Source organism: Salmo salar, chromosome ssa27 (assembly GCF_905237065.1).
Source record: "Salmo salar chromosome ssa27, Ssal_v3.1, whole genome shotgun sequence".
In the NCBI taxonomy this organism is placed as follows: Eukaryota; Metazoa; Chordata; class Actinopteri; order Salmoniformes; family Salmonidae; genus Salmo; species Salmo salar.
The window spans coordinates 21,057,955-21,072,750 of record NC_059468.1 but is presented as its reverse complement, the minus strand read 5'-3'; the positions used below and the strand labels follow the sequence as shown (position 1 = coordinate 21,072,750).

General features: G+C 42.4%; 1 protein-coding gene across 1 annotated transcript in view; it reads left to right on the top strand.

Annotated features, from left to right (window-relative positions):
* Positions 1-14,796, top strand: part of col28a1a (collagen, type XXVIII, alpha 1a) — a 30,888-nt gene that overhangs the window by 7,675 nt on the left and 8,417 nt on the right. The window contains exons 9-29 of the mRNA XM_014177914.2: positions 998-1,042; positions 1,140-1,166; positions 1,422-1,466; positions 1,753-1,797; positions 3,203-3,256; positions 3,368-3,436; positions 3,571-3,639; positions 7,217-7,285; positions 7,463-7,531; positions 7,799-7,867; positions 8,002-8,070; positions 8,208-8,276; positions 8,405-8,476; positions 8,717-8,785; positions 9,472-9,543; positions 12,961-13,029; positions 13,384-13,452; positions 13,572-13,640; positions 13,979-14,047; positions 14,218-14,286; positions 14,537-14,605. Coding sequence (XP_014033389.2) covers positions 998-1,042; positions 1,140-1,166; positions 1,422-1,466; positions 1,753-1,797; positions 3,203-3,256; positions 3,368-3,436; positions 3,571-3,639; positions 7,217-7,285; positions 7,463-7,531; positions 7,799-7,867; positions 8,002-8,070; positions 8,208-8,276; positions 8,405-8,476; positions 8,717-8,785; positions 9,472-9,543; positions 12,961-13,029; positions 13,384-13,452; positions 13,572-13,640; positions 13,979-14,047; positions 14,218-14,286; positions 14,537-14,605 — 1,326 coding nt within the window. The remainder of the gene's footprint in view (positions 1-997; positions 1,043-1,139; positions 1,167-1,421; positions 1,467-1,752; positions 1,798-3,202; positions 3,257-3,367; positions 3,437-3,570; positions 3,640-7,216; positions 7,286-7,462; positions 7,532-7,798; positions 7,868-8,001; positions 8,071-8,207; positions 8,277-8,404; positions 8,477-8,716; positions 8,786-9,471; positions 9,544-12,960; positions 13,030-13,383; positions 13,453-13,571; positions 13,641-13,978; positions 14,048-14,217; positions 14,287-14,536; positions 14,606-14,796) is intronic.

The following is a 14,796-nucleotide window of genomic DNA, read 5'->3' as shown; positions in this document are numbered from 1 at the left end:
GAATGTTTTTATATATGTTGATGTTTGTTGGAATGTTTTTATATACGTTGATGTTTGTTGGAATGTTTTTATATGTGTTGATGTTTGTTGGAATGTTTTTATATATGTTGATGTTTGTTGGAATGTTTTTATATACGTTGATGTTTGTTGGAATGTTTTTATATATGTTGATGTTTGTTGGAATGTTTTTATATATGTTGATGTTTGTTGGAATGTTTTTATATATGTTGATGTTTGTTGGAATGTTTTTATATATGTTGATGTTTGTTGGAATGTTTTTATATATGTTGATGTTTGTTGGAATGTTTTTATATGTGTTGATGTTTGTTGGAATGTTTTTATATGTGTTGATGTTTGTTGGAATGTTTTTATATATGTTGATGTTTGTTGGAATGTTTTTATATACGTTGATGTTTGTTGGAATGTTTTTATATATGTTGATGTTTGTTGGAATGTTTTTATATGTGTTGATGTTTGTTGGAATGTTTTTATATACGTTGATGTTTGTTGGAATGTTTTTATATGTGTTGATGTTCGTTGGAATGTTTTTATATATGTTGATGTTTGTTGGAATGTTTTTATATATGTTGATGTTTGTTGGAATGTTTTTATATACGTTGATGTTTGTTGGAATGTTTTTATATATGTTGATGTTCGTTGGAATGTTTTTGTTTATGTTGATGTTCGTTGGAATGTTTTTATATATGTTGATGTTTGTTGGAATGTTTTTGTTTATGTTGATGTTCGTTGGAATGTTTTTATATGTGTTGATGTTTGTTGGAATGTTTTTATATATGTTGATGTTTGTTGGAATGTTTTTATATATGTTGATGTTTGTTGGAATGTTTTTGTTTATGTTGATGTTCGTTGGAATGTTTTTATATGTGTTGATGTTCGTTGGAATATTTTTATATATGTTGATGTTCGTTGGAATGTTTTTATATACATTGATGGATATATGGATGCATTCACTGTCTGGTCTCTGGTGTCACTGTAGGGGGAACCTGGCATCAACGGAAGGCCTGGGATGGAGGGTATCGAGGTACTGTAGCATAGATGACTAAACCAATCTATACTGGTATATTGTTGACTTATAACTGATGTATAGATTTTTATTGAGATCTCTCCTGTTGTTTTAGGGTCGGCCCGGCACTAGAGGGGAAAAGGTGAGATACCAGTACTACTTGGTGTCCGTAAATGAATTGTGCAAAGATAATTGACCCATGATGGATTAGATACTGAATCATAGTGAAACAGCTGGTCAAGATCCCCATTCTACCCTGACAACAAACAGTAGATTGTAGTGTTTGTTCTACACTACATGCTAGCTAGATAACATCAGTTTTAATCAGTACCCTGGCCCTCTGGCACGCCACGGTTTAAAACGCTCAGCAGTCTTCTCTGATTATAATGTTTTCCAGGGGGAAAGAGGCGAGTGTGGCGTCCCCGGGATGAAGGGAGATCAAGTAGGTTTTTTCTGAATGACTCTCTCCGCTCTCTCCATGCCTCTGCTCTGTTCATTGTAAATGGCTGTCCCCCCACTAACTACTGCTCAGTGCATTCGGATGAATTGCTGACTAAGGATTAACTGCATTGTGAAGAGATAGCTATACGCTAGACTCAACAGCTTGCAAGCTTGTAACTGGGAATGAGAGTTGCACATGTCCTTTTAAAGTTTTTGTGACTTTTGGCTGCAACCTCAATAGGCTGTTATGTCCCTCTTCCCCGCCTTACTGTGACCTGTTCCCACAGGGGCCAGACGGACCTCCAGGCCCTCGGGGACCCAGAGGAGAGCAGGTGACTCAATATAATATAATACAACTTTATTGTCCATATGTTACAGCGAACAATATGGTCAATATGGTGGTGGCATGGCCATTTTGGAGACATGCAGATCAATGTTTTTTCCCAGAGGCCTCAGACAATGTTTGTTTAGTTGTTGATACAGACTTGGGGCCCTACAAAATAGATCAAAATAGATAGCCAAGTCCCAGGGATAAGTCAAAGTCATTATGTCTGTACTGCTTGTGAAACAAAAAGAACTCAACTTCATATGGATTCTTTCTAACCCACTTTAGCACTGTACAGGGAAAATATTATATTTGACTTACCCTGGAAACTAGAGGAGGCTGGTGGGATGAGCTACAGGAAGACGGCTAATTGTAATGCATGGAATGGAATCCATGGAATGGAGTCAAACGTGTTTTCCGTATGTGTGATGTGTTTGACTCCATTGCAATATTCCATTGCAGCCATTACCATGATCCCGTCCTCCTATAGCTCTCCGCACCAGCCTCCTCTGCTGGAAACAGTAAAACAACTAGGTTTAATTGAATAAGGCCCTGAGTATCTTTAGAATCCAGTATATGTACTCGCACGTGTTCATAATGAATGTCTTGAATTTACGTACTGAGGAGAAATCCCCGTGGCTTTATACATTTGGAAGAATCCCACTCCTCATACAACACTGCCCATTCATACCTGTGTGTGAATGAGTGAGTGGTCAAACTGAACGATTCCTGTGTCTACACCCCTACATCCGACCCTCCACCGGAACCATCAGTATCTCATGGAGATGCACACTGAGTATGAAGCTCTTCTCCCAGTCTGCACTTATGGAATGTGAGTCCTGGCTTAGTCCTTATCCCGTCATAATGGAGCCTATCTAAAGCAGTCAATCCAAGCCTGCGGTTTATTATCTCCCACCAGACTATTGTCCTGCAGGATTAGTGTTTCGGCACGTTATCCACCCCCTTTAATTCCTCCTTAAACGCTTTTCATGCCCCTCCAGCGTTAGCATGACAATAGCAGTCCATCACCTGAATACCCTGGTGGTTTTTAGATAAAAAAATGTAGTCCTGGTCCTAGATCATGTTCCCATGGGGACTAGGGAGTACCTATGCAAATAATTGTAGAATTAAGGAGGATGAGGCTAGTGGAAACATCATTTGATTGAGCACACCCTGACCCTCCAAACTATACATGATCTGTTTGCCATACCATAACAGTGACCAGAGAATGTGTAACTAAAGCTTACTTTGGTTTAACTCACACATCGCTGCTCACACGCATTTCCAATTACAAAATAAGCTTGGGGGGGATGGGTTCTATCCAGGAAAAACTCAAAGCCCTGTGAATTTAGTCTACTGCAGATTATTTAAATTCAGGCATTGACCGAGGTGTTTTCTTGTCTCTGTTGCAGGGTCTTAGTGGAGGCCCTGGGGACCAGGGCCCTGAAGGACTTGTAGGACCCAAAGTAAGGATGACGTTAAACTTCCAATACCTCCAGAAATGTTCCTGATAAAAATACAGCTAAAATGTATTGAGAAAGTTGGGGTAAGGTGAATGATGCCCCTCTCTTTCCCAGGGTGACCGTGGACCTGGTGGAGTGACAGGACCTCCAGGGGATACTGGCATCGGCTTTCCTGGACCTAAAGTTAGTTTAGATATTCTTTATTTTTGGAGGTGTTACTTCTGCCTGTTTTCTGTCATGCAATCTCTCTAGTGATCTCTCTAGTAATCCTTCTAATGATCTTTCAGACTCTAATCCTAATTTCTCCGGTATCCCAGGGCAATAAGGGAAACCAGGGAAGGCCTGGACCCACCGGTCCCATGGGTATGGGTGATCCAGGACTGCCGGTAAGTTTACAATATTCGTTACGTGTTATGGCTAGATACAGTTGATATCGGAAGTTTGCATACACCTTAGCCAAATACATTTAAACTCAGTTTTTCACAATTCCTGACATTTAATCCTAATAACAATTCCCTGTCTTAGGTCAGTTAGGATCAGCACTTTATTTTAAGAATGTGAAATGTCAGAATAATAGAAGAGGGAATGATGTATTTTAGTTTTTATTTCTTTCATCACATTCCCAGTGGGTCAGAAGTTTATATACACTCAATTAGTATTTGGTAGCATTGCCTTTAAATTGTTTAACTTGGGTCAAACGTTTCGGGTAGCCTTCCACAAGCTTCCCACAATAAGTTGGGTGAATTTTGGTCCATTCCTCCTGACTGAGCTGGTGTAACTGAGTCAGGTTTGTAGGCCTCCTTGCTCACACACGCTTTTTCAGTTCTGCCCACAAATTTTCTATGGGATTGAGGTCAGGGCTTTGTGATGGCCACACCTTGACTTTGTTGTCCTTAAGCCATTTTGCCACAACTTCGGAAGTATGCTTGGGCTCATTGTTCATTTGCAAGACCCTTTTGCGACCAAGCTTTAAACTTCCTGACTTATGTCTTGATATGTTGCTTCAATATATCCACATACTTTTCCTTGCTAATGATGCCATCTATTTTGTGAAGTGTACCAGTCCCTCCTGCAGCAAAGCACCCCCACAACATTCTGCTGCCACCCCCGTGCTTCACGTTTGGGATGGTGTTCTTCGGCTTGCAAGCCTCCCCCTTTTTCCTCCAAACATAACGATGGTCATTATGGCCAAACAGTTATATTTTTGTTTCATCAGACCAGAGGACATTTCTCCAAAAAGTACGATCTTTGTCCCCATGTGCAGTTGCAAACCGTAGTCTGGCTTTTTTATGGTGGTTTTGGAGCAGTGGCTTCTTCCTTGCTGAGCGGCCTTTCAGGTTATGTCGATATAGGACTTGTTTTACTGTGGATATAGATACTTTGGTATCTGTTTCCTCCAGCATCTTCACAGGGTCCTTTGTTGTTGTTCTGGGATTGATTTGCATTTCTCACACCAAAGTACATTCATCTCTAGGAGACAGAACGCGTCTCCTTCCTGATCAGTATGACGGCTGCGTGGTCCCATGGTGTTTATACTTGCATACTATTGTTTGTACAGATGAACGTGGTACCTTCAGGCGTTTGGAAATTGCACCCAAGGATGAACCAGACTTGTGGAGGTCTACAATTTTTAATCTGAGGTCTTGGTTGATTTCTTTTGATTTTCCCATGATGTCAAGCAAAGAGGCACTGAGTTTGAAGGTAGGCCTTGAAATACATCCACAGGTACACCTCCAATTGACTCAAATGATGTCAATTAGCCTATCAGAAGCTTCTAAAGCATGACATCATTTTCTGGAATTTTCCAAGCTGTTTAAAGGCACAGTCAACTTAGTGTATGTACATTTCTGACCCACTGGAATTGTGATACAGTGAATTATAAGGGAAATAATCTGTCTGTAAACAATTGTTGGAAAAATTACTAGTGTCATGCACAAAGTAGATGTCCTAACCGACTTGCCAAAACTATAGTTTGTTAACAAGAAATTTGTGGAGTGGTTGAAAAACAAGTTTTAATGACTCCAACCTAAGTGTATGTAAACTTCGTACTTCAACTGTATGTAAGGGCCGACGCCAGACAGGAGAAGCAGGTACGGGTAGTCAGACATTTATTCGGGAACAGACATAGAACAAGACAGGAACAGCGTCAGAACATGGGTATACGGACATATGACAAACAATGCAGCAGCGGGGAACAGAGCTGGGGAACTGACAAATATAGGGGAGGTAATAAACAGGCGATTGAGTGAGTCCAGGTGAGTCCAATATCGCTGAAGCGCGTGACGAGAGAAGGCAGGTGTGCGGAATGCAGGGCAGCCTGGTGCCCACGAGCGCCAGGGGGAAAGATCGGGAGCAGGTGTGACACAACCCCTCCTCTAGGGGCGCCACCCGGTGTCCCACCTGGGCGAGCCGGCTGGGCAAACCGGCTTGGGGTAAACTCCCCGCGAACCGGAAGGGGTGTGGGAGACTGGCGAACAGACATAGAACACGACAGGAACAGAGTCAGAACATGGGTAACACGGACATATAACAATCAATTTCGAAGCAGGGAACAGAGCTTTGGAACAAACAGATATAGAGAAGGTAATCACACAAGTAATTGAGTCCACATGAGTCCAATGATCGCTGATGCGCGCGACGGGGGGAAGGCAGGTGTTCGTACTGATGGTGGCTTGAGTGCCCTCGAGCGCCAGGGGGAGGAAGAGCGGGAGCAGGCATGACAAGATATCTTTCTTACGTCAATGCTTGCTTGACATATCCCTCTACAACAAAGCTTTCTTGGTGTCCAACAAGCTTTCTCTACCCTTAACCTTGTTCTGAACACCTCCAAAACAAAGGTCATGTGGTTTGGTAAGAAGAATGCCCCTCCTCCCGCAGGTGTTATTACTACCTCTGAGGGTTTAGAGCTTGAGGTAGTCACCTCATAAAAGTATTTGGGAGTATGGCTAGATGGTACACTGTCCTTCTCTCAGCACATATCAAAGCTGCAGGCTAAAGTTAAATCTAGACTTGGTTTCCTCTATCGTAATCGCTCCTCTTTCACCCCAGCTGCCAAACTAACCCTGATTCAGATGACCATCCTACCCATGCTAGATTACGGAGACATAATTTAAAGATCGGCAGGTAAGGGTGCTCTCGAGCGGCTAGATGTTCCTTACCATATGGCCATCAGATTTGCCACCAATGCTCCTTATAGGACACATCACTGCACTCTATACTCCTCTGTAAACTGGTCATCTCTGTATACCCGTCGCAAGACCCACTGGTTGATGCTTATTTATAAAACCCTCTTAGGCCTCACTCCCCCCTATCTGAGATACCTACTGCAGCCCTCATCCTCCACATACAACATCCATTCTGCTATTCACATTCTGTTAAAGTTCCCCAAAGCACACACTTCCCTGGGTCACTCTTCTTTTCAGTTCGCTGCAGCTAGCGACTGGAACGAGCTGCAACAAACACTCAAACTGGACAGTTTTATCTCAATCTCTTCATTCAAAGACTCAATCATGGACACACTTACTGACAGTTATGGCTGCTTTGTGTGATGTATTGTTGTCTCTACCTTCTTACCCTTTGTGCTGTTGTCTGTGCCCAGTAATGTTTGTACCATGTTTTGTGCTTCTACCATGTTGTGTTGCCACCATGTTGTTGTTATGTTGTGTTGCTACCATGCTGTGTTGCTATGTTGTTGTCTTAGCTCTCTCTTTATGTAGTGTTGTGTTGTCTCTCTTGTTATGATGTGTGTTTTGTCCTTTTGGTAGGCCATCATTGTAAATAAGAATTTGTTCTTAACTGACTTGCCTAGTTAAATAAAGTTTAAATAAAAATAAAAATACAATTGTAGAATTACCCTGCAGTGTGTCAGGATATCCACTAGGTGGAGACATATTGTTAATAATTGAGCTTTGCTCTTTGCTGATGGATATAAGTAATTTTTATCCTCTTTATTATGTCTACTAGGGTCCAATTGGTCCTCCAGGGGTTCAGGGAACACAAGGGTTCCCAGGAGAGGGTCTACAAGGGCCTAAGGTGAGACACCGTCACAAGCTGTTCATACCACTGAATAGTCTAGCTTGGATATGTTCTGTATGTGTAGGCTATAGTGTGCTGTACGTGAGATATGACATGTAGGAATTACATATCTTCCTTATTTATACAGTAAAGTGTGTACCTAGCTAATGGCGCAGGGTGTATTATGTGTTTCAGGGTGACAGGGGTTACGAGGGTCCTAAGGGCACCCGCGGCACCCCGGGTTCAGGGTTCAAAGGTGACAAGGTATGTTGGCCCTAACCCTGACCCTAAACCATCAAAATTGTCTCTCTGATGCCAAGAGGGGGGCCTTTTAAATGTTAATTCCCAGGGGCCGAGACTTGGTAAGTCCGGCCATGCACTTCAGAAGCACTGTGTTCTGGTATTATGACAGGGTCCTTGATGAAGTTGCAATCATAAAAGGGGCCCAGAAGCAAAAAAAACTAAATTTGGGAACCCCTGCACTAAGGGACTACCGCTTATCCCCTGATCCCTTTAACCTCTGACCTCCAGGGAAACACAGGAGCTCCAGGTTTGCCAGGATTGGTGGGTTTTCCAGGTGCAGGGATCCAAGGAGAAAAGGCAGGCCTATTAAATTATTCCATTGTTTCCACTGTGTTCCACTATTTCAATTTGTATCCAACTGACATTCTGGTTTGTTTTATCACTCAATTATAACTAAACTGACTAATCTCTGTCCCTCTCTCTCCTTGCAGGGAGACAGTGGTCCATCTGGATCTCCCGGCCCTCGAGGGCCACCAGGGCTGGGAATAGTCGGCCCAAAGGTGGGTGGAACTAAATATAGTGGTGGGTGACATGGTACATTGCCCCCTTTCTCAAATCCAGACCATGAGGTCCGTAGTACTGCTGGTTTTCATTCTTCACCTCTAATCAGGGACTGATCCAGTTGTCTTCTCCACAGGGTGACCAGGGCTTCCCAGGAGAGCACGGACCACAGGGAGAGAGAGGAGTCGGGGAGCCAGGGTCAAAGGTGAGTTGATGGCAAAGGTCCCCAATGAAACATATAACACCAGATATTATAAACATTCACTGTATGTACAGCTGAGATGAGCAGGTGTTGAATGTGGAGGTGAGTGTCTGGTCTTTGGTCGTCTCCAGGGTGAACCAGGACCTGACGGATCTTCTGGGATACCTGGTATACCCGGGGAAGATGGAGCGGTCGGACCTAAGGTAAGCAAGGGGTCAAAGGAGGTCAAAGTTCATTTAGAGGTCAAAGTTCATTGGGCCCCATTGTATATTTACTAGAGTGTAAAGTCAGGAATGATTTGCTCTAAAGTTTAAGTAATTTTTATTCGTCCAACTGCTTTAAAATGCACACGCAAACGCACAGAGCACAGACATTTGAAATAGTTCATTTGCTAACTGGTTCATTGTCTGCATTTTTGTATTCTCCTTGGTGTCTTGAACCAGGGTGAGATTGGTTTGCCAGGACTGCGAGGGACAGAGGGTGAGCCTGGGAAAGGAATTCCTGGAGAAAAGGTAGAGTTCTTTTTTTTTAAAGTTTTGGATCTAGAATGTTTACCCAGACAACCACCCACAGTCCTATAGAAACCTTTGGTACTGTAGTGCTGGCTTACCTGCATACACCTACATTAAACACAGGATTACCTGCGTCCAGTATAGGAGTGTGACCGATTATTAAACTCCACCTTAAGCAATACAGGAGAGGACATCCTGAATGGTCAACCTTCAAAGTACAGGATGGACAAATATTGCGCTGGGCCTTACACAATTGAATTGAGTAAGTTTACCGGGTCAAAGGGAGGGTGTGACAACAGAGAAATCGGCATCATTACCGCCATATTAAACATGCCGTATAGACCAGGCTGGATGAATAAACATTTACTAAACATTTTCACAAAGAATACAACTAGACTCCCTGACCGGTGCTTCACCTTTGAAAAGCAATTCCAAGCAATATTATACATCAAAATACAATAAGATATGAAGGCACCGGCATTGGAAACGGAAGCGCGAACACAGTATTGGTGCATTCCAGAGAATCCTTACAGTGTCAGCATCCCAAATAGCACCCTATTCCCTATATAGTGCACTAATTTAGACCATAGCTCTATGGTATGCACAACATAGGTTGGTACATACTTTCCCTGTCTTTGTGTCTACATTTATTTTTTGAATTATTTCACTTGTGTGTTTGTCTACAGGGTGATCGAGGTGACCGGGGGGTGAGGGGACTACCAGGATCGCCAGGGCCCGTGGGACCTGCAGGAGCCAAGGTATGTTAAAGCCACACTTCTTAGTTTGTGCATACCCTTAAAAAGTGGTCCCCTGCACTCTCATCGAACAAGGTGTAATTTCGAAATTTGGTTGCGCATCAGCAATCAGTCAATTAGCCCATGTCAGCTTACATTTTTTAGATTGGTAAGTTAGTCTAGTGGCCAGATATCTAAACTTGTAGAATGCATGGTCAAATTACCCCCATTCATCATCAGTTATCATACTAAAAACTGCAAACATTTGTCTCCACCCTATTGCAAAAAGTTGTAGAATTGCAGGAAATTAGCTGTAAAACTGCACATTTATCTTTCCTCCCCATGGCAAAATGTGTAGAATTGCCGCAAACTTGCTTTAAAATAGCAACATTTTCTCTAGGTCCCATGGCAAAATGTGTTTTTTTGTGGACACCATCCCCATCATCCCTGCTGTAGTTAGATATGTTAGGGAATGTCATGGTTCAAGTTACATGAATGGAATGCTGCTTGGAATTCTTCAACTTCATGTTCAGTCTGGGTGGTATTCTGACTTGAGATCTTCACACATTTTTAAGCAAGTCTCCCATTGACATCAAGGAAGTCTGAGTTGTACATATCTCAACACTCAATCAGGCCCTCTATGCAAACGCTTGCCCAAATTCCAAATATGTGCTCTGTTTCCTCAACGGGTCCCAGAAACATTGACAAGAAGCCAGCAACCATTGTATTCCATCACTACATTTTACAGCCTGGTGTCATAGACTAGACGTAACATAGTAAATGTAAATCCGGGGACACTCAAATTAGTATGATATGTTATGTTTGGTATGGTTCAGAAGACAGAAGGTCACTTAAAGCAAAAATGAAAGGAGGATGGTTGGTCGTAGTGGATTGGTCAGTGTATAACGAGAACATCTATCAACCCAAAGGTTGCGTGTTCGAATCTCATTTAGCGTTTTAGCTTATTAGCAACTTTTCAACTGCTTACTACATTTTAGCTACTTTGCAGTTACTTACGTAACCCTTCCCCTAACCCTAGCTTTAACCCTTTTAACTAACCCTAACCTTAACCCTTTAGCCTAACTCCTAACCTTAACCCCTAACTCCTCGCCTAGCTAATGCTAGCCAGCTAGCTAACGTTATCGTTAGCCACCTAGCCACCCAGCTAACGTTAACCACAACAAATTGGAATTTGTAACATATCATAGGAATTGTTTGTCGGAACATATCATACTAAATGGATGATGGACAACCACAAATTAATACATACCATACGAAACGTAACATATCGTACTATACCGAACAAAAATATAAATAAAGTGTTGGTCCCATGTTTCATGAGCTGAAATTAAAGTTCTCAGAAATGTTCCATATGCACAAAAAGCTTCTTTCTCTCAAATTTTGTAAGTTGTTTACTTTGTTTACTAGGTAAAGCCCCGCATTATCTCAGTTCACTGGTCACCATAGTAACACCCACCTGTAGCACGCGCTCCAGTAGGTACATTGCACTGGTCATCCCCAAAGCCAATACTTTCTTTGGCCGCCTTTTCTTCCAGTTCTCTGCTACCAATGACTTGAACGAATTTCAAAAATCTCTGAAGCTGGAGTCTTATATGTCCGTCTCTAACTTTAAGCATCAGCTGTCTGAGCAGCTTACTGATCACTGCACATGTACACAGCCAATCTGTAAATAGCACACCCGACTACCTCATCCCCATATTATTACTTACCCTCTTGCTCTTTTGCACCCCAGTATCTCTACTTGCACATCAGCATCTGCACATGTATCACTCCAGTATTAATGCTAAATTGTAATTATTTTCGCCTCTAGGGCTTATTTATTGCCTACCTCCCTACTCTTCCTCATTTGCACACACTGTACATAGATTTTCTATTTTTCTTTTCTATTGTGTTATTGACTGTATGTTTGTTTATGTGTAACTCTGTGTTGTTGTTTTTGTCGCACTGCTTTGCTTTATCTTGGCCAGGTCGCAGTAGTAAATGAGAACGGGTTCTCAACTGGCCTACCTGGTTAAATAAAGGTGAAATAAAAATAAATTATAAAATTACATCGCTGTAGTGATCAGTTCTCCTTTGCCAAGATAATCCATCCACCTGACAGGTGTTGCATATCAATAAGCTGATTAAAAGGCATGATCATTACACAGTTGCACCTTGTTCTGAGGACAATAAAATGACACTAAAATGTTCAGTTTTCACACAACACAATGCCACAGATGTCTCAAGTTTTTAGTGAGCGTGCAATTAGCATGCTGACTGCAGGAATGTCCACCAGTGTTATTGCCAGAGAATTTAATGTTAATTTCTCTACTATAAGCCACTTCCAACGTCGTTCTAGAGAATTTGGCAGTACGTCCAACTGGCCTAACAAACGCAGAACATGTTTGTAACCACGCCAGCCCAGGACCTCCACATCCGACTTCTTCACATGTGGGATCGTCAGAGACCAGCCACCCAGACAGCTGATGAAACTGAGGAGTATTTCTGTCTGTAATAAAGCCCTTTTGTGGGGAAAAACTGATTATGATTGTCTGGGCCTCGCTCCACATTGGGTGCACCCCTGCCCATTCATGTGAAATCCATAGATTAGGGCCTAATTTATTTATTTAAATTGACTGATTTCCTTATATGAACTCTAAGTCAGTAAAATCGTTGAAATTGTTGCATGTTGCATTTATATTTTTGTTCAGTGTATCTGGGATGTCTCGGATTTACGTACAAAATAATATGAAATACTCTCAGACCAGGTTGCATTTTAGTGTCATCAATTCGCATCAAGTCACTTCAATACAGTGCAGTTTGTTTTACTATCAGTGTTTGCCTTCATGGCATAATTCTCAGATTTCAAAGCACACAGGCAGCAGGTATCCTAGTGGTTAGAGTGTTGGGCCAGTAACCGAAAGGTTGCAAGATCGAATCCCTGAGCTGACAAGGTAAAAATCTGTCGTTCTGCCCCTGAACAAGGCAATTAACCCACTGTTCCTAGACCATCATTGAAAATAAGAATTTGTTATTAACAGACTTTCCTAGTTAAATAAAGATTAAAAAAAATACGTATTGCTTACTACTTTATTGGGGCTGTTGTGTGATATTGTTTGATTAAAGATAAAGAAGACAGATTAACAATATGCTTTATAATGACACCAGTAAGCTCTCCCACCCATAACTGTATTTTACATCTCTTTTAGGCTATGAGAGGTATTTTTTAACCAGATATTTATAATGACAATATCAGTAAACTCCCATTAAGCTCTTTTACAGTAGATTTGGCTCATAATATGAGATGTGGCTTTTGACTGCTTGTTCAACATATCAGAGGAACAGGTTGTGTGTGTTTGCTCTAGTTACCTGGCTATTGTTTGTTATTCATCCATGAGGTTCATGGTGTCATGTATCTCACGTCTCTGTTCTTCTGTTCAGGGAGAGCCTGGCAGTTTTGGAATGATGGGTCTACCAGGTCCTCCTGGCAGGGGCCTACCTGGGTCAAAGGTCAGTGGTAAACACACAGGTGTATACACACACACACACACACACACACACACACACACACACACACACACACACACACACACACACACACACACACACACACACACACACACACACACACACACACACACACACACACACACACACACACCATAGTGTCTTAAAAATATCAGCTCTTGACCTGGGTTGGAAACCATGGTCCCCTGCGCGCCATAAGCCTGGTAAACTAAAGCCTAGCCAGTAGCTCTAGGAACTAATTCAAGTCTTCAGGTCTCAGATAAAGTGACTACTGAGTAACACACCCATGCATTTAATGCTCTGTCATACACAGCACTAAAACCCTATTGTCCACAGGGCGACCTTGGACCAGTGGGGCAGTCTGGGCCTGTAGGAGACCCTGGAGTGGGCATCGCTGGGCTGAAGGTAACCTCAACGGACAGCTAGAACATAGCCTAGCTTTATTACATTATTGCCAAGGTTTTGGCAGCAAGCTAGTACTGCAATGACACATTTTTCTGTGTGTGTGTTTCTCTCCTGTTCAGGGTGAGAGGGGGAACCCTGGACCTGTTGGACCACCAGGGTTGAAGGGAGACGGCTACACAGGACCTCAGGTAGGACTATTGATGTTGCTAGTTATTTAAAAACCCTAGTCTAGTTCGCCAGCCCTGTATCTTTGCACCGCTCCCTAAAAGCCTGGCAAGCCAAGCTATCAAAATACGAATGGCAACATTAATGGATTCAAAATAAGAAAAGCCTTTGAATATCTGAAGTTACTTGCAGATGTGTGGGAAATATTATAAATATATATTTATAAACTGCACACTCTGTTTGCCAGTATCCCTTGTTTATTAAGTTACATAGGATCCTCATAGCCTTCATAAGAGATTTAGTATGCACTGAAAATGAAAACGCAACACATGAACCCAGTCTTGTTCTTGTTGATAAACAGGGCCTCCCAGGGTTGCCAGGGCAACCAGGAGAGTTGGGACCTGAAGGGAAAGGATTACCTGGCCCTAAGGTAAGCACTGAACTTAGCTTATACACACAATGTTAACTCTAATCCTTCACACAATAAATCACGGTTTTACATGCACGGTTTTACATACATACTCTCTCTCTCGCATGAGTGTATATACTGCACTGTATGTGTACAATGAAACATTAATTCATATTATGTTTGTGTTTCAGGGAGAAAGAGGTTCATCAGGACTTCCAGGGCCAACAGGACCTCCTGGCATTGGTCTGCTGGGACTTAAGGTCAGTGATGACTGGTAACACAGGATTAGTCCAGAAACAGCCTGTATCAAGTTACTCCTACCCCCTTGCCCCCACCCTTTACCCCCTAACACCTAACCCCTAGCCTAGCCCCTACCCCCGGCATAGATCCTTCATCTGCTGTAGATCTTCTTGTACACACCTTTTGTCAACATCTCTTGTTTCTTTTCAATGCCAGTTTCTTTAAAAAAAATTGTAATGTGGAACTGAACTAATGTTTGTGTGTTTGCAGGGTTCTGTGGGTCAGCCAGGTCCACCTGGTCTGTCAGGAATCCCAGGAGAGGGCATCCAGGGGCCCAAGGTAGGGCCTCATTATCACACTGGACTGGCTTGGTAGGGCCTGCGATAATGATCATAATGATGATAATGGTGTGATATTTATATCATGACACAAGGCGAGACCCAGATGCAGACACAGGAGGCAGATGGTTGGAGTCTTACAATGTTTATTCATCCAAAAGGAGTAGACAAGAGAATGGTCGTGGACAGGCA